Genomic DNA, 20,653 nt, shown 5'->3' with positions numbered 1-20,653 from the left:
CACCTTCCTGCCCCCGACATATGCATAGCATCTCCCACTATCAGCATCCTGCACTGAGTGGTACACTTTTTACAGTTGATGAGCCTATATTGACATATCATTCAGGTCTCAGCTCTGAATGGCATCTTATCAGAAAGGCCTCCCCTAACCACCTGAAATTTAAGAAACAGCACCCCCCCGCACACACACTTTCATATTACCCTGTTTAATTTTCTTCATAGCAGCAGTTATTGCTATCTCGTCATGTTTCCTTGTATACTTATTGTCTACCTCCTCTATTAGAAAGTAAGGACAGTGAGAAGAGAGAATTCTTCCTGCTTGTTCGCTGATATATCCTCAGTGCCTAGTAGAGAGTGGACGCCTGATAGTCACTGAATGAACATGACAGCCCTATGACATGCTGTCCTGTCTAGCCCCCAACCTCTCCAAATGCTCTCACCACACTCAACGCTGCAGTTTGATTTCAGCACACTTCTAGCTAGCCACATCAGGGCTCTTCATTAGATCAGCTACATCATGTTCACCACTCCTATGTCCCCACTCCCACCCAATTCTGCACTTCCCACCTCGGCCCCCTAACCAAGTCTACTCATCTACTCTTCCACCCCAACATACATGCACATACGAAGAACACTTGGCAACTCGGAATATATTTAATGAGAAGATCATGAGGGACTTGGGGGAGCCAGAAACTGGAATCACTGAGAAGTGGGGGGAAGGAAGGTTGCCAAGCCTTCCTAGAAGTTCAGCCCCTGGTTGTCCCCTTCAAATGGTAGAGTCATTGGCTGATGCTATGTCATGCAGCTGGTGGCGGAAGGAGAGTCGGGCTTTCCTGCTGAAGTAGGCACTAGACCCTAGGGAGGGCATCCCTCCCTCAGTCATGATGGGGGCTATCACTGGGCTGGGATCTGGATCTGGAGGGGCAGCTGGATGCAGATCTAAAAGAGAGATTGAAAGAAGAAGGGAATTGTGAGTCTGGATCCCCCTTTACCCCCACACCACCAGCCTCAGTGAGGAGAAATAAGGCCAGGGAAGACATCTGAGGGTCCTGGGTGAATGTTGGTGGCATCAGCAGGGAGAGGGAGAGGAGTCCTTGAGAGAGCAGGCCTGTGCAGTTGCAAAGGACCCCCACACTCAGAAGGGCCCCCATGCTGGGTGTACTGCTCTGCTCTCATCATCTTGAAATTCTTAATCATTTTTTAATATAGGGTCCCACTTCTGCATTTTGCATTGGGCCCTACAAAGTATTTAGCCAGCTCTGTGAAGTCATAGAACCACCTCCCATCCAGGGAAACAGACTATCCTTTTCCCTTCACCGGGTTAAGCATTTACCTTTCTCCCAGGGCAGTTTATATCTTCCTGATGCCCCCCCACCCCTTTTCCCTCAGTCTCCCCATACCTGCTCCTCTTTCAGTCCCTCGCTGTCTCCGGCACACACACCATGGGAAACACCATGCCCCCTTGAGACCCATCTCAACAATGGAGGAGACCAGGGTGTTGGGAATGGCCAGGAGGGCCCCAGGAGAAGGGGTGTGGTTTCCAAGCCCCACTGTGGGCAAAACTACCACTTAGCCTCAGACCGCCTGGTGATTAGAGGCGCCAGGAGATAGAAGGGGGAGAAGAGGGTGGAGGGAAGGGGTGGAGGGATACCCCACTCAAACACCTGTCCTTTTGTGCCCTCTCAATTTGGGGGCTCTCTGGAACCAGCAGCAGGAGACTGAGACGGGTGGCATGGCAGAGACGCAGAGGGGCTGGGACATACAGGTGCAGTGAAAAGTCACTACAGCATGCTGGACCTCTTGGCGCCAGCCTGTACACTGCTGGGGACTCATCTGTATTTTCAATGAGAATTCCCAAGATGTAAAATTTTAAAGAATAGTCCTTTTTTTAAAAAAAAAATTATTTTAGAACAGGAAACTTGACCAGTCAGGGAAATATTATGTTCTCATTAAATGATACAGTAGCTCTTGTCCCCTTTTATGAAGATAATTAGTTGTAATTGATTAATTAGGCTGGGCCAGGTGGATTCTAGGGACTTGCACATGTTACCTCATTTTTATCCTGTCAGTGCTCCTTTGAGGCAAGTGCTATTACCATCTGATTTTAGAGGTGAGGAATCGGAGGCACTGAGAGACTAGCTGACTTGCCAAGGCACACAGGCAGTTACCAGCAGGGCAGGAACTCACCCCCACTCCCATCAGTCTGACTCCAGAGTCCACTCCGCTTGCACCACACTGAGCCTCCCAAGCATGTCCCTGGCAGGCTTTGATGCCCTCAGGCAGGCAGGGAAGGTGCCCAGAGCCTGGGCTGGAGCCTCAGATCCACCCTAGACAAGGACTCTAAATGCCCTTTAGTAAAGCTTCACTAGATTATTCCCTAAGGTGCAAGGATGTGGGTGAGAAAGATTGGGAGGCACTGCTGACTATATTGCCTGACTTAGACAGAAATCTGTTTTTTGTTTTTAAGTTAACTTTATTTATTGAAGTAAAAATTTACACATAATTTAATACACACATCCTAGTGTATAGTTCTATGAGTTTTGACAAGTATATACACCCACGTAATCAGCACCCCAATCAAGATCCAGGACATTTGCATCCCAGAGTTCCCTTACATGTCCCTTCACAGTCAGTCTTTTCCCCACCCCCTGCCACAGGCAACTACTGATCTGATTTCTACCACTGTAGATTAGTTTGGTCTGTTTCAGAACTTCATATAAATGGCAGCATATAGTATTACTCTTTTGTGTCTGACTTCTTTCAGCATAATGGTTTTGAAATTCACTCATGTTTCATGCATTAACAGTTTATTTTTTTATATCAGTGGTTTTATTAAGAGATGATTCACACATCATGAAATTCACCCTTTTTAACCTTTTGTCCAACATCTTAGCAAGGCTGCAGTGGTAGCAGCTGCTCTTTGAGCTTCCCTATGCTGCCAAAGAGGACAAGAAGGAGAAAAATGCCAGAAAGTCAGCCAAGAAAGACAAAGACCCAGTGAACAAATCTGGGGGCAAGGCCAAAAAGAAGTGACCCAAAGAGAAAGTTTGGGACAAGCTCAATAGCCTAGCTTCATTTGACAAAGCAACATATGACACACTCTGTAAGGAAGTTTCCAACAATAAGCTTATAACCTTGACTGTTGTCAGGACAGCCCTAGGACTTATTAAATTAGTTTCCAAGCACAGAGCTCAAGTCATGTACACCAGAAACACCAAGGGTGGGGACACCCCAGCTGCTGGTGAAGATGCATGAACAACAGGTCCCACCAGCTGTACATTTTGAAAAACAAAACTTTATTAAATAAAAAAATCACCCTTTTAAAGTGTACAATCCAGTGGTTTTTAGGGTAGTCACAACCAATTTCATAACATTTTCATACCCTCAAAAGAAAGTCTGTACCCATTAGCAGTCACTTCCCTGTCTTTCTCCCCAGCTACTGGCAACCACTAATCTACTTTTTATCTCTATGGCTTTATTATTCTGGTCATTTCATACAAAAGAATCATACAAAAGAATCATACAAAATGTGGTTCTTTTGTGTCTGGTTTATTTCACTTAGCATGTTTTCAAGCTTCATCCATGTTGTAGTGTATCAGGACACCATTCTTTTTTATGGCTGAATAATATCCTACTGTAGAGATGAAACCACATTTTGTGTATCTGTTGATTAGTTGATGGACATTTGGGTTGTTTCTAGTTTTGGGTTATTTGAGTAATACTACCATGTACATTCATATACAAGTTTTTGTGTGGACATGTTTTCAGTTCTCTTGGGTATATATCTAGGAGTGGCATTGCTGGGCCATATGATAACTCTATGCTTAACAGTTTGAGGAACTTTTCCAAGGTGACTGCACTATTTTATATTTTATTCTCTTTTATTGCTAAATAATATAGCCTATATACCACCAATTAATCAAAATAAAAAAAAACTTGTGCTCTTTAAAAGGCACCATTATTTTATTTAAATTTTTTAAATTTATTGATTGATTTTTTAATTTTCTTTTTAGAGAGCAGAAGGGAGAAAAACATTGATTTGTTGCCACTTATTTACGCATTCATTGGTTGATTCTTGTATGTGCCCAGACCGGGGAATGGAACCCACAACCTTAAAAGGCACCATTATTTTAAAAGGACAAGCCACATTCTGGGGGAAAATATTTGCAATACATATATCTGATAAAGGATTTGTATCCAAATATAATAAGACAAATAACGTGATTTTAAAAAGACTTAGTGAAGACTTAACAGACACTTTACAAAAGATCTACAAATGGCCAATAAGCACATGAAATATGGTCAACATCATCAATAATCAGAGAAATACAAATAAAACTACAGCGGTGTATGACTTTACATATTAGAATGGCTAGCCCTGCAAAGATTGGCAGTATCAAATGTTGGCCACGTGTGGAGCAACTGAAACTGTAAGATGAAACAACTGCTTTGGAAAACAGTTTGGCAGTTTCTTACAAGGTTAAAGCACAGTTATTATATGACCCAGCAACTCCACTCCCAGCTATTGACCCAAGAGAAAGGAAAACATGTATCTACACAGACTTACACAGGAATGTTATAGGAGCTTTATTCACAACAGATAAAAAAACTAGAAACAACCCAAATCTCCATCCAAAGAAGAGATAAAGAAGTCTGCTTTAAAATGCTTTGAAATAGATTGTCCTTTAGAACCTGAACATGTTCCTGTTTCCTCCTACGCCGTAAGTTCCAGGACAGCAGCTCCCGCGACTGTCTCGTTCACTTCTGTAAGCTTCACGTCTGGCACGGAGCAAGTGCGCAAATACTGTTGAATGAATGAAAGCAGGCAAGCTTGCGTACACTGATTTTATGGCCACCGTCCCTCGGACCTTTTATCATCCCTTCCGTCTACACACGCTGGCCGAGAGGTATCCGGTTTGGCTCACTGCCCGTCCGGGGAAGGAACACCCGCAGGTCCCCACCGAGAGGCGCGTCTCCGTTGGGGCCGGAAAGCGCCCGGGGGCCGCGCCAAGGGGAGGTGCGGTGCGCCGCGTCGAGCGCCCACAGGGCGGCAGCAGGGCACACCCGGACCGACGGCGCGGGACAGACGGACAGGCCGGCTGACGGCGCCCGCCCGCTGCACGGAGCCGGCGCGGAGCCCCGCAGAGCCGAGGAGGATCCCCCACCCCCCCGGCCCAGGGCGGGGCGCAGGACGGCGGGGGCGGGACGGACCCGACGAGAATCGCGCGGAGGTGAGGCGGGGGCCGTCCTGCCCCCGAGGGCAGGCCCCGAGCGCCGCCCGGCCCGGGATCGCTGGGGTGTGGGTTCCCGCTCCGGCTCAGCTCTGCTCCGCCTGCTCGCGACCCCGCGGCGGCGCTGGCTCGGGCTGCCCGGGTAAGGGGTCCGGGGAGGGGAGCGCGGAGGACCGGGGCCCAGGAAGTCGGGCGGGGTCCGGCAGGAGCCCGGGCTGCGGAGCCTCCTGACTCAGCCGCACTCTCAGATTTTGGGGTTTCCCTGCCAGGCGGAGAGCGCGTAACTTCCTCTTTCCCGCAGGGATTCCCCGCTCCCAGCCGGGCTGGCCTAACTCGAGTCCCCGCGGCTCCCGGCCCCTGGCGCCCCCGGGGCCCCTCTCCCTGGCTTCTTGCTCTGCCCCAGTTCAGCGATCTGGGGCCTGATGGGTGTTCCTGGCTGCACGCCCTACTTACAGAACGGGAGGCGGGATCCAGGGGTTCTGGATGAAGGATGGGGCCGGGGATGGATGTTAGAGGCGGGTTGGAGGGGTTTTGCAGAGGATGAGGCCACAATCAGGGAGATTGGAGTTATGGGAAGCTCCAATAGGCGGGTGGGTAAGAAGAGGGGGACCTGTGGGAAGTGGAGAACCTTGAGGGTAGTTCTGCAGGGCAGATCATTTCTCTGAGGTTTCCCCCTATTCCTAGGATGGCGGCTAGCCCAGAGAGCCTCTTCTCTTCCGGGGGCGACCTGGACTCCAGCCAGTTACAGATGGAGCCCGATGAGGTGGACACTCTGAGGGAGGGAGAGGACCCAGGTACACAGGGAGTATGGAGCTCAGGGAGAGGAGGGGGAGGGGGCTGAGACCTCCCCGGGGTCTACACTCTTCCACTTTCTTTCCTCCTAGCTGATCGGATGCACCCCTTTCTGGCCATCTATGACCTTCAGCCTCTGAAAATGCACCCCTTGGTGTTTGCCCCTGGGGTTCCTGTCACAGCCCAAGTGGTGGGCACTGAAAGATATACCAGTGGATCCAAGGTAGCTGGGCTGGGACCAGAGCATTGCGGGGGAGGGAGGGCTAAGGGGGCACTGGCCGGAGTTGGGGGTTGCAACCCAACCAGGGAATAGCCATTCAGTTCCTCACACCCCCAGGTGGGAACCTGCACTCTGTATTCTGTCCGCTTGACTCATGGAGACTTTACCTGGACAACCAAGAAGAAGTTTCGTCATTTCCAGGAGCTACATCGGGACCTCCTGAGACACAAAGTCTTGATGAGTCTGCTGCCTCTGGCTCGGTGAGGGAGGACCAGACTGCTTCCTGTGAAGGGCAGGCTCACATCACCTTGTGGTTGCTGTCACTGCCCCAACCCCCATCAGTCCTGCCTAGTCTCACCCCCAGACCCCAACTTCTCCCTCAGGGACTTTTCTCCCCGCACTGGCCACTGAGCCTTCTCCCCTGACCCTGGTTACCAGGAAACCTTCCCTGCTCAGCTCTCTCTGTCCATGGTTCTGTGCCAGTATCTCAGCCGGGCTGGATGCCCAAAATGCCCTTGGCAGACTCCTCCGTTTCTTTCTTTTTAAAAAGTAAAAAATATTTTTGCCCTAGCCAGTTTGGCTCAGTGTACAGAGCGTCAACCTGCGGACTGAAGGGTCCCAGGTTCAATTCCTATTGATGTTCTATTAAATTTTTTTTATTATTGATTTCAGAGAGAAAGGGAGAGAGAGAGAGAGAGAAAAAGCAATGATGAGAATCATTGATCGGTTGCCTCCTGCACGCCCCCTACTGGGGATCGAGCCCACAACCTGGGCATGTGCCATCACCTCCTGGTTCATAGGTTGATGCTCAACCATTGAGCCACACCGGCCGGAGGCTCCTCCATTTCTTATCTCCATTCTCCGCATAGGGGGCCTTCCTTCTGCCAGCCTCTAGGTCTCCTTCCTTTCTCCAAGGCCCCATCTCTAGCGCTTCAGGAACCCGGGTGCTCAGCCTCCCAGCTCTCACTTGACCCTCACCCCATCCCTTCCACAGCTTTGCTATTCCCTATCCTCCAGCCCGAGAGGCAGCCGACAGAGAGATGCCCTCTCTACCCCGAGCTGGTCCTGAGGGCTCCGCCAGACATGCATCCAGCAAGCAGGTGCGACCACACACCAGGCCCTCGGGGAAGGCGTTGGTGTGCAAACGGCTCTGGTCTCATCTGCCTCTGTCTCCCATTTCTACTTCAGAAATACTTGGAGAATTACCTCAACCGCCTCCTGACCATGTCTTTCTACCGCAACTACCACGCCATGGTAAGGTTCAGGGGCTGGCTGCCTGGGTCTTCTTAGGAGGAGCCGGATAATCAGACCCCCAGGGGGCAGAGGATTGCGGTCAGTAGGGCCTGAAAACTAGAGTCTGTCCTCTGAGCCTGTTTCTTCTGCAGACGGAGTTCCTGGAAGTCAGTCAGCTGTCCTTCATCCCAGAGCTTGGATCCAAAGGACTGTAAGTGTCTGACACCCCTCACCCAGCCACCTGTGAAATGTCGGTGTCTGAATCACTGCCTGAGAATGGGGGATGACGTGAAGGGTGGGCTGGGGGTCTGGACTCCGCATCCAGCATCTCTTCCTGATTTTTCCCACAGGGAAGGGGTGATCCGGAAGCGCTCTGGTGGCCACCGTGTTCCTGGCTTTACCTGCTGTGGCCGAGACCAAGTTTGCTATCGCTGGTCCAAGAGGTGAGGCCTGGGGTGGAGCAGCTGGGCCTTGGGTCGGGATGAGGAAGGAGAGCCCAAGGGCAGGGAGGAACAGACAGAGCCCCTCTGCTCCAGGTGGCTGGTGGTGAAGGACTCCTTCCTGCTATACATGTGCCTCGAGACAGGCACCATCTCGTTTGTCCAGCTCTTCGACCCTGGCTTCGGCGTGCAGGTGGGGAAAAGGAGCACAGAGACACGGTATGGGGTCCGGATCGACACCTCCCACAGGTAAGACCTCTCTGGTGTGGACAGACACCTGGTGGCTAAATAGCCAGCATAGGGCCCCTGAGGGGAGTTTTGTGGAAGAGCCCATGGAAGAAGGGAAGGCATTGCCATGCCCCTGGAGCTGGCCTGGGTTTGGAACCAGGGAACTGTTCTAGCCAGATGCCTGGGATTGCTCTTAGCGTCTAGGCCCAGAGAAAGGGGCTGAGTATAAGCTTGAGGGAGGGACTCTTGATGTAAAAGAAATGCACTCCATTCATTCATTTATTCATTTGACAAACCTGAGTGCCTGGCATAATACTAGGTGCCAGGAACCCAACTGTGAATAAGGCAGATATATGCCCTGTGCCTATGGAGTCGTGATTTAGGGACTAAGGGAGGAAGTGGGGAAAATATGATAGCTAAAGTGGCCAGACCAGGGGTACCGAGGGTGAGGATTGTGGCCCATCTCATTGTTCCTGTCCAGGTCCCTGATTCTCAAGTGTAGCAGCTACCGGCAGGCCCGGTGGTGGGGCCAGGAAATCACTGAGCTGGCCCAGGGCCCGGGCAGAGACTTCCTGCAGCTGCACCGGCATGAAAGCTATGCTCCACCCCGGCCCGGGACTTTGGCACGGTGGTAAGACACTGATGCGCCTGCTGAGCTCTGTTGGCTTCTGGACCCCCTTGGTGTGGAGTCCTTGATTCTCTTTTATCTCCATTAACCCCTTCTGACCTCAGTAACCTCGCTCCTTGACTTCTTGAATCTCTCCAACCCCCTGACCTTTTTAAACACACTGATCTCTCTGATTCTCCTCTGATACTTCTTTTTTTTTTTTTTTTTAAATCCTCACCCAAGGATATTTTTCCATTGATTTTTAGAGAGAGTGGAAGAGAGAGGGAAAGACAGAGAGAAATATCGATGTGAGAGAAACATATTGATTGATTGCCTCCTGCACATACCCTGACCAGGGCCTGGGCTGGGGAGGAGCCTGCAACCGGGAGGCCCACGCCCTTGACTGGAATTGAACCCAGGACCCTTCAGTCCACAGGCCAACGCTCTATCCACTGAGCAAAACCGGCTAGGACTCCTCTGCTATTTCTCACCCTCAAACTTGGTCATCTCTTCTGATCCCTGAACAATCTGACCTCCTGTGATCTTGTAAACCCCCTTTCACCACACTGACCAGACATTCTGTTCTCTGTGATCTCCTCCAATCTCTCTGATTAATTCATTTTATTTATAAACATTTCCTAAGCACTACTATATGCCATGTCCAGTGCCAGGAATAAGAGTTCAGTAGGTGATTCAATCACGAAACAATGGGAGCTCACCATGCTGGTGGTAGATACAGGATACGAGCACAGAGGAGCAGCGTGTGCCCCAGCGTGGGAATGCCAGGACTGCGCTTCCAGAAGGCAGGAACCCTGAGGTTTGCCTTAGCAAGATAAAGAAAATGGAGAAGGGCAGTCCATGCAGAGAAGCTAGAAATAGCCTGGTGTGTTTGGGAACCACTGGTCTGATGTTGTTGCAGAGTGAGGAGGAGTGGCCGGAGAAGAGCCTGGGAGTCTGCAGCCCCTGACCTGTCCCCGAATACTAAGCTGCGGAGGTTGACTTCAATGACAGGCAGGGGGCAGTCATGGAAGGAGTGTTGAGATTTGTTTTTAACGTGAGAATAATTAATAGCTAGTGCTTATGTAGCACTTACTATGTGCCCGGAACTGTTTTAAGTGTTTTGTATGCATTAAGTTACTGAATCTCCACAACAACCCTACAAGGCAGGTATAGTTATCTCCATTTTACAGATGAGAAAACCGAGGCAAGGAGAAGTTAGGTAACTGGCCCAGGGTCACACACCTTGTAAGCAGGCTGGGTTAAGACCCTGCTCTTCACCATCGTACTAGAATGTTATTAAAAAATCAAACATGTTGCCCTCGCCAGTTTAGCTCAGTGGATAGAACACTGGCCACGGACTGAAGGGTCCCGGGTTCGATTCTGGTCAAGGCCATGTACCTTGGTTCTCTCTCACATCGATGTTTCTCTTACTCTGTCTCTCCCCCTCCCTTCCACTCTCTCTAAAAATCAATGCAGCCCGAGCCAGTTTGGCTCAGTGGAGAGAGCACCGGATTGCAGACTGAAGTGTCCCTGGTTCAATTCCAGTCAAGGGCACATGCCCAGGTTGCGGGCTCTATCCCCAGTGTGGGGCGTGCAGGAGACAGCCGATCAATGATTCTCTCCCATGATTGATGTTTCTATCTCTCTCTCCCTCTCCCTTCCTCTTTGAAATCAATAAAATATATTAAAACAAAAAAAAAAAAGAAAAAAATCAATGGAAAACAATCTTCGGGTGAAGATTAAAAAATAATAATAATAAAAGTCAAACACTTTAACAAAATTAAAGTTCCCACTCATTGCATAATCCTTTATTCACTTTTCCCCCAGCCCTTACTTCTTCCCTATACACCCGCCCAACAATCCCTTTTCTCACCTCAGAAGTAACCCTGGCAAAAGTTTGAAATTTATCCTCCCAGATTTTTTTCTGCATATTTTCATATTCTTATTCATATATGTTACTTTTTGTTTTAATGTAAATGAGATCATGTACTCCCTTCTGTGACATTTTTTCACTTAATACATATTTTACAGATTAGGTGTTTAGGTTTTTTCCCATTTTTTACTTTCTTTTTAAAATATGTTTTTATTGATTTTAGAGAGCAGAAGGGAGAGAGAGATAGAAACATCAATGATGAGAGAGAGTCATTGACCACGCCCTTTTCCAGGGATTGAGCCCGCAACCTGGGCATGTGCCCTGAACGGGAATTGAACCGTGACCTCCCGGTTCATAGGTCAATGCTCAACCACTGAGCCACACTGGCCAGGCCCCATTTTTTACATTTTCCCAATTTTTCATTCTTATAAGTAATGCCGAAATGAACATAATCTTTGCATAAGCATTTAATAGGATATATTCCTAGAAATAGAACTACTATGTGAATTTAAGGGTTTTAATGGGTATGTACATCTAACATTCTGATAGATACTGCCAAGTTGTCATCTGAAAAGGTTATAACCAATGTATCCATAGTCTATGAGAATGCTCACTTCCTCATATGCTAACATTGACTGTTACCAGTGATTTTAATTTTTGCCAATCTAGTGAATTAAAAAATGTTATTTCACTTTATATCAGTTTTTTTTTGCTTACTAGTGAAGTTGAATATCTTTTCTTATGATGGTTGATCATTGTCATTTCCTCTGTGAACTGTTCTTATTCTTTGTTCACTTTTCAGTTGGCTGATATCCTTTGTTGGAAGTCTTTATGTGTGATGTATTCATCTCCACAATCTTTAGTCACTTTCTTTAGTTTATTGTCTTTTCTAATTTTTAAATTTTATTTAGCTCACACTGGCAAATTCATCCCACTTTCATATATCTGATACCATCTGACCTTTCTGATCACTATTGATCTTTGACCCTGCTGTCACCTCTGACCCATGACTATCCTCTGGTCTTCACTCTCCAGAGCTTTCTGACTCCCCTGACCTCCTTGGCTTGGCCTCCCCCCAGGTTTGTGAATGGGGCAGGTTACTTTGCCGCTGTGGCAGATGCCATCCTGCGAGCTCAGGAGGAGATTTTCATCACAGACTGGTGGTACGTGGGGGAAAAGCCCAACCAAGAAGGGATGGGATAGGGCCTATGTCAGATCAACTATGGATCCCAGGAGGGAGTGGAGAGGGAGGAGTGGCTGGTTGTCTGGGGCTTGACTTACCCGCCTCAACCCCTGTCCTGAATCCTAGGCTGAGTCCTGAGATTTACCTGAAGCGTCCAGCCCATTCAGATGACTGGAGACTGGACGTTATGCTCAAGAAGAAAGCGGTGAGGAGAGTGGTCAGGCTGGAGGGGCGGTGTGGTGGGGTTGGCTAGAAGGGACGGAAGCATGAAGGAACACAGGAATCCGAGGCTTAAGGGGAGGAAACATGCCCGTCTGGGCTCAGTATCCGGCAAACATCACCGTCTCTTCTTCCCTAAGAAGACCTGACGCCTCCCTCTTCATGCTCCTCCTCTACCTGGTATAGACTGCCCTCCCAGTGCCCATGGCACTTGATTGTGTTACCTGGGGGTGTACATGTCTATCTCCCACTGGACTGATTAATATCACTAGTTCCAGTACAAAGGCACAGTGTCTACCATGTTGGAGGCCTCCATAGATGTTGATGGACAGGAGGAAAGCTATGTGGATGATGGAGAGTGGGTTGGCAGATAGAAAGGTAAATGATGGAAAGGGAGATGGAAGGATAAGAGTTTGGAAAGGTGGATCAATAGGAAGGTGGGTGAGTAGTTGGATGAATGATAGACAGGAGGTAAGGGGATGAACAAATGGTTGGGAGGATGGATGGATAGTGATAGATAGGTGGGTAGATATATAGATGGATGAGTGAGCGAGTGCATTGCTCACCCATTGCTAAGTGCTTTGCAAGCATCAAAGCAGGGTAAGTGGCAGAGCATTGAGGATCTCCAGGCTGGGTGGGGGGACATTCAGGAATCCTGAGCCAGGGGAAGGGTTTGGGAAGGTGGAAAGGGGCCATTCCGAGAGAGGCATTAGGATATGATACCCTTTGCACCACCAGGAAGAGGGTGTCCGTGTGTCCGTACTACTGTTTAAGGAAGTGGAGCTGGCCTTGAGCATCAACAGTGGCTATAGCAAGAGGGCTCTGATGCTGCTGCACCCCAACATAAAGGTGACTCGCACCTCAGAGACCCTTCCCACATACAGTCCTCCTCACCATCCTTCCCATCCTCTCAACCCTCCCTTTCCTTAAGCATCATGTCCTTCTCTCTCCACTTCCCTCCCAACATTACCTCTTGTCTTTCTCTCACCTAAGCCCACCCTCATGAACTCCTCCATACCTGCTCCAGGTGATGCGCCACCCAGACAATGTGACACTGTGGGCCCATCATGAGAAGCTACTGGTGGTGGACCAAGTTGTGGCCTTCTTGGGAGGGCTGGATCTCGCCTATGGCCGCTGGGATGACCTGCACTACCGACTGACTGACCTTGGAGACTCCTCTGAATCAGCTGCCCCACAGGTAATCCCCCATGGTCTTCCTGAACACCCCCAAACTCAGCTAACCTGAATCTATACCCCTTCCCAGCTCCAATCTTCCCCCTCATTTCCACTAACCACTCCCCCCCGCCCCACCCCAATTCCTCTAGGAAGTGCAGCTGAAGGGGAGGGCTGGGAAGTCAGACTGTCTGTTTCATTCTTACCCTGTGTCTCTGTCTCTGTCTCTGTCTCAGACTCTTTCAGTGTTCCTCTCTTCTCTTTGGCCCTGGCTCTGTATGGCCCCATGACCTCTCCTTGCCCATGGCTTGGGTGTGTTCCCCTCACAGCCTCCCACCCCGTGCTCAGACTCTACAGCCACCCCAGATTTCTCTCACAACCAACTCTTCTGGCTGGGCAAGGACTACAGCAATCTTATCATTAAGGACTGGGTACAGCTGGACCGGCCTTTTGAAGGTGAGGGTCCCCCCCCCCCCCCCAAAGTCCCCGAGAGCTGGGAGCAGGGGCAAAAGTCTGGGCTGTGACTGAGAATGGGACAAGCTGGGTCAAGGATAATGCGGCCTTTCCTCTGGTCAGCTGCTCCTCCTCCCTGCCTCCAGTGTCCCCAAGAAACCATCCCTGACCTCTCTGCTGACTCTTCTGGGATCCCCAGATTTCATTGACAGGGCGACCACAACCCGGATGCCATGGCGGGATGTTGGAGTGGTTGTCCATGGCCCACCTGCCCGAGACCTGGCCCGGCACTTCATCCAGCGTTGGAACTTCACCAAGGTGCTCCCTCCCTCCTGTGGATGCTGGAGGTTGGGAGGGAGCCAGGAGCAGCTTGCCACCTCCCACTGACTCTGCCACCCCTCTCCCTCAGACTACCAAGGCCAAGTACAAGACACCCATGTACCCCTACCTGCTGCCCAAGTCCACCAGCACTGCACACCAGCTCCCCTTCACACTCCCAGGGGGGCAGTGCGCCACGGTGCAGGTGAGGCTGGACTGACTTCACCCTGCCCCCGCCCCCCTCCCTTCAGCCCACGCTCCTTGACCTGAGCGCCCTCCAGACTCCGCCCCTCCTGGGTCAGGCACCACCTCACATTTGCCATTCCCCCAGGTCTTGCGGTCAGTGGACCGCTGGTCAGCGGGGACTTTGGAGAACTCCATCCTCAATGCCTACCTGCACACCATCAGGGAAAGCCAGCACTTCCTCTACATTGAGGTCTGACTGGGGGTGGCGGGGGGGGGGGGGTGGTGAGGAGAGAGAGTGGAGGGGATGTCCCAGGAGAGAGACAGGATGTCAGCGGATGGGGGTTGTGGGCCGGCCGGTGTAGCTGGGCCTGGAGGAAAACGGAAGCCTAGGGCTGAGGCCTGGAGCCTGGAGGTGGGGATGGCAGCCGGGAGCTGAGGGCAGGGCAGGGGCTTGGCTGCTGATGTCTCTTTGGTCCCTGCCCCAGAATCAGTTCTTCATTAGCTGCTCAGATGGACGGACGGTTCTGAACAAGGTGGGCGATGAGATTGTGGACAGAATCCTGAAGGCCCACAAGTAAGGTGGACTGGCAGGTGGGGGGGATTGCGGGCGTGGTTTAAGCCCAACCGGAGGGGTGGGGCTTTGGGGAGAAATCACACCTCTGACTCTCCCCCTTCCCAGGCAGGGGCACTGCTTCCGCGTCTACCTGCTGCTGCCCCTGCTTCCCGGCTTTGAGGGTGACATCTCCACAGGTGGTGGCAACTCCATCCAAGCCATTCTGCACTTCACTTACAGGTGCCCTCCTATGGGGTCCCCATGGCCCCATTCACCCTGCCCCATCCTGATTCTATCCTGATCCCTTCCCACCAGACTTTTGAGGTCTTCCTCCCTCCAGACATCCCCTATCCCCTCCTCCAGCCTTTATTTCTCTCACCCACTCTTTTCCCTCAGGACCCTGTGTCGTGGGGAATATTCAATCCTACATCGCCTCAAAGCAGCCAGTGAGTTCTGGGGGCTGGAGGTTCAAGCCCTGGACCCCTTGGAAGGGGGAGATGGGGGACCTGGAGGCCCAGGTGGAGGAAGGAGTCTGTAATTCCTGTGTGCTTTCGGGGCTACTGCCCTGAGACCACAGGTGGTCTTTCCCCGGAGGGAGAAGTATATAGACTGGGCTCTGAAGTGAGGAGGTGGGTGGGCCAGGGCTCCATATGCACATGGAGGGCACCTGGCACCTCACCCCCCTTCCCCGATCTCTCTTACCTTCAGTGGGGACAGCGTGGCGGGACTACATATCTATCTGTGGGCTCCGCACACACGGAGAGCTGGGTGGGCACCCAGTCTCAGAGCTCATCTACATCCACAGCAAGATGCTCATCGCTGATGATCGTACAGTCATCATCGGTCAGTGCTGGATCTGAGTCCCTGGCAGCCAGAGCGGGGCGGGAGAGGTGGAGCAGGACCCAGCCAGGGCAACGCGGTGAAGGGAGGTGACTGCCCCTGAGGCCCAGTTGGGGATGGAGGCCAAAGAAGGCGTGTTGCCCACAGGCATGTGCTCTGGTAGAGGTGATGGGGTGAAGGGGGTCACCCTGGGTTCAGACAGACACAGTGTGTCCTGCACCCACCCCAGGCTCTGCGAACATCAATGACCGGAGCCTGCTGGGGAAGCGGGACAGTGAGCTGGCCGTGCTGATTGAGGACACGGAGATGGAGCCATCCCTCATGGATGGTGTGGAGTACCAGGCGGGCAGGTTTGCCTTGAGCTTGCGGAAGCACTGCTTCAGGTAGAGCCGGGGTGGGCTCTACAGGGTGTGGCCGGGGGGGGGGGCGGGGTTGGAGGGGGACCTACCTTTTGAAGAGGTGGGAGGATTGCTTAGACATCCTACTGGGTTTCCCAGTAGGCAAAGTAATCAAGTTTGGGGTACCAGCAAAGTAGGGGCACCAAAAAAATGAGGAAAAAATACTTTAAAACTCATTTGTTATGTTTTTCAAAACATTGTAGTCACCAAAGTAGAGACACACGAAGGCTCGTTGATGCTATTTTACCGTTTAGCATTGCATCCACTTTGAATGACCGGGGTAGGCACAGCGTGACTCTCGGGGTATTCAGGCTCTCTGAGGATCTTAATCTGGTCCTGCTGGGACCCCTTTCTCATGCAGCGTGGTTCTCGGGGCAGATGCCCGGCCAGACTTGGATCTCCGAGACCCTGTCTGTGACGACTTCTTCCAGTTGTGGCAAGACACAGCTGAGAACAATGCCAATATCTATGAGCAGGTGGGAGCTTCGGGGAGTGGATCGGGGTGTGTGTGTGTGGGGGGGGGCGTTTCATGGATTATCCTGTTCAGAGTGGGATGGAGAGAAGCCCCACCACACAGCCATACTCAGAAGGTGCATGAGACTCTGGGGGCATATCATGGGATTCAGTGGCTCAGGGTTGGTATGGGGGTGGGGACTTCTAGCTTCGTTGGGCTTGGGCTCTTGGCCAAGTCTCCCCAAGCCTCACTGGTTTCTCTGTCCCCCCTCCCTCCCAGATCTTCCGCTGCCTGCCATCCAATGCCACTCGTTCACTGCGGGCTCTCCGGGAGTACGTGGCTGTGGAGCCCCTAGCCATGGTCAGCCCTCCCTTGGCCCGGTCTGAGCTCACCCAGGTCCAAGGCCATCTGGTCCACTTTCCCCTCAAGTTCCTGGAGGATGAGTCTTTGTTGCCCCCACTGAGTAGCAAGGAAGGTGTGATGCCCCTAGAAGTGTGGACATAGCTGGGGCTCCGGCCAGAAGAGGTCACCAGCTCCACCAGGTCTGGCTCCCTGGCCCTGAGGACTGAGGGCAGTGCCCTTTGAGACCTGCGGGAGGCAGCGTCTCTGAAGGGGATGAGAGAATGCACAGAGGACCCTTTCTTGAGAATGAGCCAAAGAGGGCATTCCCAGCCCTGGGCTTGGGAGGCAGGAGAGGGTCCCAGAAAAGTTCCCCTTCCCTCCGGCCCAATTCAAACCACTGCTACAGAGGAGAAGCGGAACTCCTGCCAGCATTCCTGGGGCAAGCCTTCCCATCTCTCCCTTCCTCTGCCCCAGGGCCTCTCCCAGCCCGTTGCTGCCAAGGTGGAGAGAAGGATGAAGCCACTCCTGGCTTCAGCCCCCACAGTGGGGAGGGGTGGGAATTGCACACTGACTCCCTCCAGCATCCTGCTGCCAGACACTAACTTTGTATCAGTTCAATAAGCGTTTCATAAATAAAAGCCTAGGAAAAATCCGTGCCTCTTCCTCAGTCGGAGTGAGCGCTTGTCTCAGCCACCCTCCCTGCCTACACACAGCACCGGTTTCTTCACCTTGCCGCCCCACTCCTTCCTGCTGTCTCCATTTCCACTGTACTTGTCTGTGGCTTTGGGAGCTCGGTTTCCTAGGTGCTGGGAGAAGGTCACACTGCTGCCTGGGTAGAAGGAAAGCAGGGCACCTGGAGAACAGTGGAGCTGGTGTTGCAGTTGCACGTGAGGGAGGGGCACAGAGGAGGGCCTGGAGGAGCTCCCTCCTGTTCCTCGAATGACAGCACAGGGAGAGGCTCAGGGACGCCCCTTCCCAAGTGGTTAAGGGTATAGGCTTTAGGTCAGGAAGAGCAGGGCCTAAATCCTGGATTGGTCACTTATTACTAAGGTGCCTTCTCAAGTCACATCACTTCTGGGCCTCAGTGATCCCAACTGGGAAATGGGAACAATGCTTACAAAACTGGCTTGCTGCAAAGATTCGGTTGTTGACTTAGTTACTGAGCACTTGCTATTTCCCTGACACAGTTCTAGACTCACAGAAGTGAGCATAACAAAGCCCTCATCCTTGTGGGGCACTTAGGCACATATGTTCTGAAGCTTCGCTGTCCAGTACAGTAGCCATGAGCCACTTTTTTTCTGTTTATATTTAAATTAATTAAAATTAGAAATAATTAGACATTTAGTTTATCACTTGCACAAGCCACATTTCAAGTGCTCAGTTGTTGCTAGTGGCTAGCATATTGGACAGTGCAGGTCTTTCCGTCATCGTACAAAGTCCTATTGGATGTCGCTGCTCCAGAGGAAGGAAGAGAGAAAATAAATGGTATAGTTTATGAGAGAGTATAGCACACAGATGGAGAAGGGTTATCTCCCAGGTGTGGAGAAAAAGGGATAATGGTTATGCAGAGAGCCCTCCAAGTGAATCAGTGACTTATTTTTTAAAATATATTTTTAATGATTTCAGAGAGGAAGGGAGAGGGAGAGAGCCATAGATACATCAATGATGAGAGAGAATCACTAATTAGCTGCCTCCTACTGGGGATTGAGTCTGAAACCTGGGCATGTGCCCTCATAGAGGAGAATCAAAGCATGACCTTCTAGTTCATAGATGCTCCACCACAGCCACACTGGCCAGGCAGTGACTTATTTCTTAAGCTGGGTGGTGGGTGTATGAATTTTTATTACATATATTCATACATACATATATATATATATATATATATATATATATATATATATATATATAATATTTCAAATATATATATATATATATATATATATATATATATATATATATATATATATATATTTGAAATATTTTGCAATTAGAAAATAGTTGAGCAAAGATCCTGGCTCTTGTACTTCATTCCCCCCGCAAGCCCCACTCCACAGTCTCAGAATTGACCACAAGGGAGTAGAGTGAGGAGTGTGCTGTGGATAATGATGTGGCAAGAGGAAATGCTGTTGTCTGTTCCCATCTTTTCAATCCAGTCCTCCCTCTGAAGAAGGCATTTCCACACAGGAGACCCCCTCCCACATTTAGCGGTCCCCTGGTACTAATTGATATCCCGCTAATTAGCCTCATTGTCAGCACTAAGTGCCTCTTTCCCTAAGAGACCATTACCTCATTAACTGCGGAGTGGGTGGAGACAGCAGCTGCCTGGGGCTGGGCCAGGGGCTGGGCTCCGTGGCTTTCTGCTTCACGTAGTCTGTTGATGTATCTTGCCACAACGCCCTACTCCCCCCTCCCGCTCCCCACCCACATTTCTCCTGGAGTTTCTTGAATGGAGGCCACCACAGTGCAGGGAAAAGAGTAGTGAGCTTGGAATTGGAAGAATTGGCTCTAAGGAGACCAGCAATTTTCAACCTTTTTTTATCTCATGGCACACATAATTACTAAAATTCTGTGGCACACCAAAAAATACATTTTTGCTGATCTGACAAAAATAAGTATATATTTTTTCTTTTTAAAAATTTTTTATTGTTTAAAGTATTACCTATGTCTCCTTTCCCCCCATTGACCTCTCCCCGGCCATTCCCACCCCCCAGCACATGCCCTCACCCCCCTACTGTCTGTGTCCATGGGTTATGCTTATATGCATGCATACAAGTCTGATCTCTTACCCCACCTTCCCTCTGAGGTTGGATGGTCTGTTTGATGCTTCTATATCTCTGGATCTATTTTTGTTAATCAGTTTATGTTGTTCGTTATATTCCACAAATGAGTGAGATCATGTGATACTTATCTTTCCCCAACTGGCTTATTTCGCTTAGCCATAATGCTCTCCAGATCCATCCATGATGCTGCAAATGGTAAGAGTTCCTTCTTTTTTATAGCAGTGTAGTATTCCACTGTGTAGATGTAACACTGTTTTTTAATCCATTCATCTGCTGATGGGCACTTAGGCTGTTTCCAAATCTTAGCTATTGTAAATCGTGCTGCTATGAACGTAGGGGTGCATATATCCTTTCTGATTGGTGTTTCTGTTTTCTTGGACTATATTCCTAGAAGTGGGATTACTGGGTCAAATGGGAGTTCCATTTTTCATTTTTTGAGGAAACTCCATACTGTTTCCTCCTCAGTGGCTGCACCAGCCTGCACTCCCACCAGCAGTGCACAAGGGGTCCCTTTTCTCCACATCCTCACCAAGGTATAATTTTTATTCATTCACACCAGACAGCTATTGTTCTGTTGGCTGTTGTCTTTTTTTCCCCCCCACAATCTAGGGAAAAGAGGTCAGTGCCCCTATAGGGTGGTGAAGGCCTGGGGTGGGGGTGGGGGCAGGCTAGAAGAGGTCAATGGGGGGAGAAAAGGAATATCTGTAATACTTTCAACAATAAAGATGAAACAAAAAAAAAAAGAGGTCAGTGCCCCTGACTAGTCAGGTGCTGCCTGTTTTAATTCTTGCAGCACACCAGTGTGCCAGGGCACACCAGTTGAAAATTGCTGCTCCGCCCTGGCCAGGTAGCTCAGTTGGTTGGAGCATCATCCCCACACGCCACGGTTGTGGGTTCCCTCCCCGGTTAGGGCACATACAGGAAGCAACCGATGAGTGGATAGATATGTGGAACAACAAATTGATGTTTCTCTCTCTGTCTCCCTCAAAATTAATATTTAAAAATACAAAGAAAATTGTTGCTCTAGCCCAGGTGGAAGAAAATAAATTCAGCCTCCCAAGGTGGGTGGAAGACACTGAGGGCCACTGGGCCTGTGTAAAATGTTCATTCATCGCCCAGGGGTACTATAAT

The 20,653-nt window shown here is 50.4% G+C and overlaps 2 protein-coding genes and 1 pseudogene across 6 annotated transcripts; 2 read left to right on the top strand and 1 right to left on the bottom strand.

The window, feature by feature from the left end:
* Window positions 1–694: 694 nt before the first annotated feature.
* LOC307115815 (uncharacterized protein C17orf114) lies at window positions 695–1,472 on the bottom strand (the record flags this gene model as incomplete). The annotated part of the gene is made up of 2 exons (XM_079799276.1): window positions 695–938; window positions 1,400–1,472. The coding sequence occupies 2 exons, from the start codon at window positions 1,470–1,472 to the stop codon at window positions 766–768; spliced, it is 246 nt and encodes an 81-aa protein (XP_079655402.1). The 3' UTR covers window positions 695–765.
* A 917-nt stretch (window positions 1,473–2,389) lies between these two features.
* LOC307115477 (small ribosomal subunit protein eS25-like) lies at window positions 2,390–3,254 on the top strand (annotated as a pseudogene). Its single transcript has 2 exons — window positions 2,390–2,395; window positions 2,946–3,254. The product of its transcript is annotated as a small ribosomal subunit protein eS25-like (transcript).
* Window positions 3,255–5,031: 1,777 nt separating this feature from the next.
* PLD2 (phospholipase D2) lies at window positions 5,032–17,381 on the top strand. 4 transcript variants are annotated; one of them, XM_079799272.1, is made up of 25 exons: window positions 5,032–5,230; window positions 5,915–6,024; window positions 6,115–6,245; window positions 6,360–6,502; window positions 7,237–7,342; window positions 7,431–7,496; window positions 7,628–7,686; window positions 7,826–7,918; window positions 8,012–8,164; window positions 8,625–8,774; window positions 11,703–11,786; window positions 11,933–12,011; window positions 12,764–12,874; window positions 13,053–13,223; window positions 13,528–13,654; window positions 13,851–13,969; window positions 14,061–14,174; window positions 14,301–14,405; window positions 14,641–14,729; window positions 14,835–14,948; window positions 15,105–15,154; window positions 15,417–15,551; window positions 15,778–15,931; window positions 16,308–16,422; window positions 16,680–17,381. In XM_079799272.1, exons 2-25 carry the CDS (start codon window positions 5,916–5,918, stop codon window positions 16,902–16,904), a joined length of 2,802 nt encoding a protein of 933 aa, XP_079655398.1. In that variant the 5' UTR covers window positions 5,032–5,230; window position 5,915; the 3' UTR covers window positions 16,905–17,381. The 4 variants fall into 4 exon arrangements, with proteins under 4 accessions (XP_079655398.1, XP_079655401.1, XP_079655400.1 ...); XM_079799275.1 differs by lacking the exon at window positions 5,032–5,230 and adding an exon at window positions 5,237–5,372; XM_079799274.1 differs by lacking the exons at window positions 5,032–5,230; window positions 5,915–6,024 and having other exon boundaries at window positions 6,148–6,245; window positions 6,344–6,502; window positions 7,260–7,342.
* The last annotated feature ends 3,272 nt before the right edge of the window (window positions 17,382–20,653 follow it).

The sequence above is a fragment of the Cnephaeus nilssonii genome, assembly GCF_951640355.1.
Source record: "Cnephaeus nilssonii genome assembly, chromosome: 19".
Classification (NCBI taxonomy): Eukaryota; Metazoa; Chordata; class Mammalia; order Chiroptera; family Vespertilionidae; genus Cnephaeus; species Cnephaeus nilssonii.
This window is presented reverse-complemented; position numbering and strand designations above follow the sequence as displayed.

Bases quoted from the DNA above. Each gene is read 5' to 3' on its own strand.
- PLD2 (XM_079799272.1), top strand. From the start codon at position 5,916: ATGGCGGCTAGCCCAGAGAGCCTCTTCTCTTCCGGGGGCGACCTGGAC. The intron at 6,246-6,359 runs GTAGCTGGGCTG...TCACACCCCCAG, and splicing joins GATATACCAGTGGATCCAAG to GTGGGAACCTGCACTCTGTA. The intron at 7,497-7,627 runs GTAAGGTTCAGG...TTTCTTCTGCAG, and splicing joins ACCGCAACTACCACGCCATG to ACGGAGTTCCTGGAAGTCAG.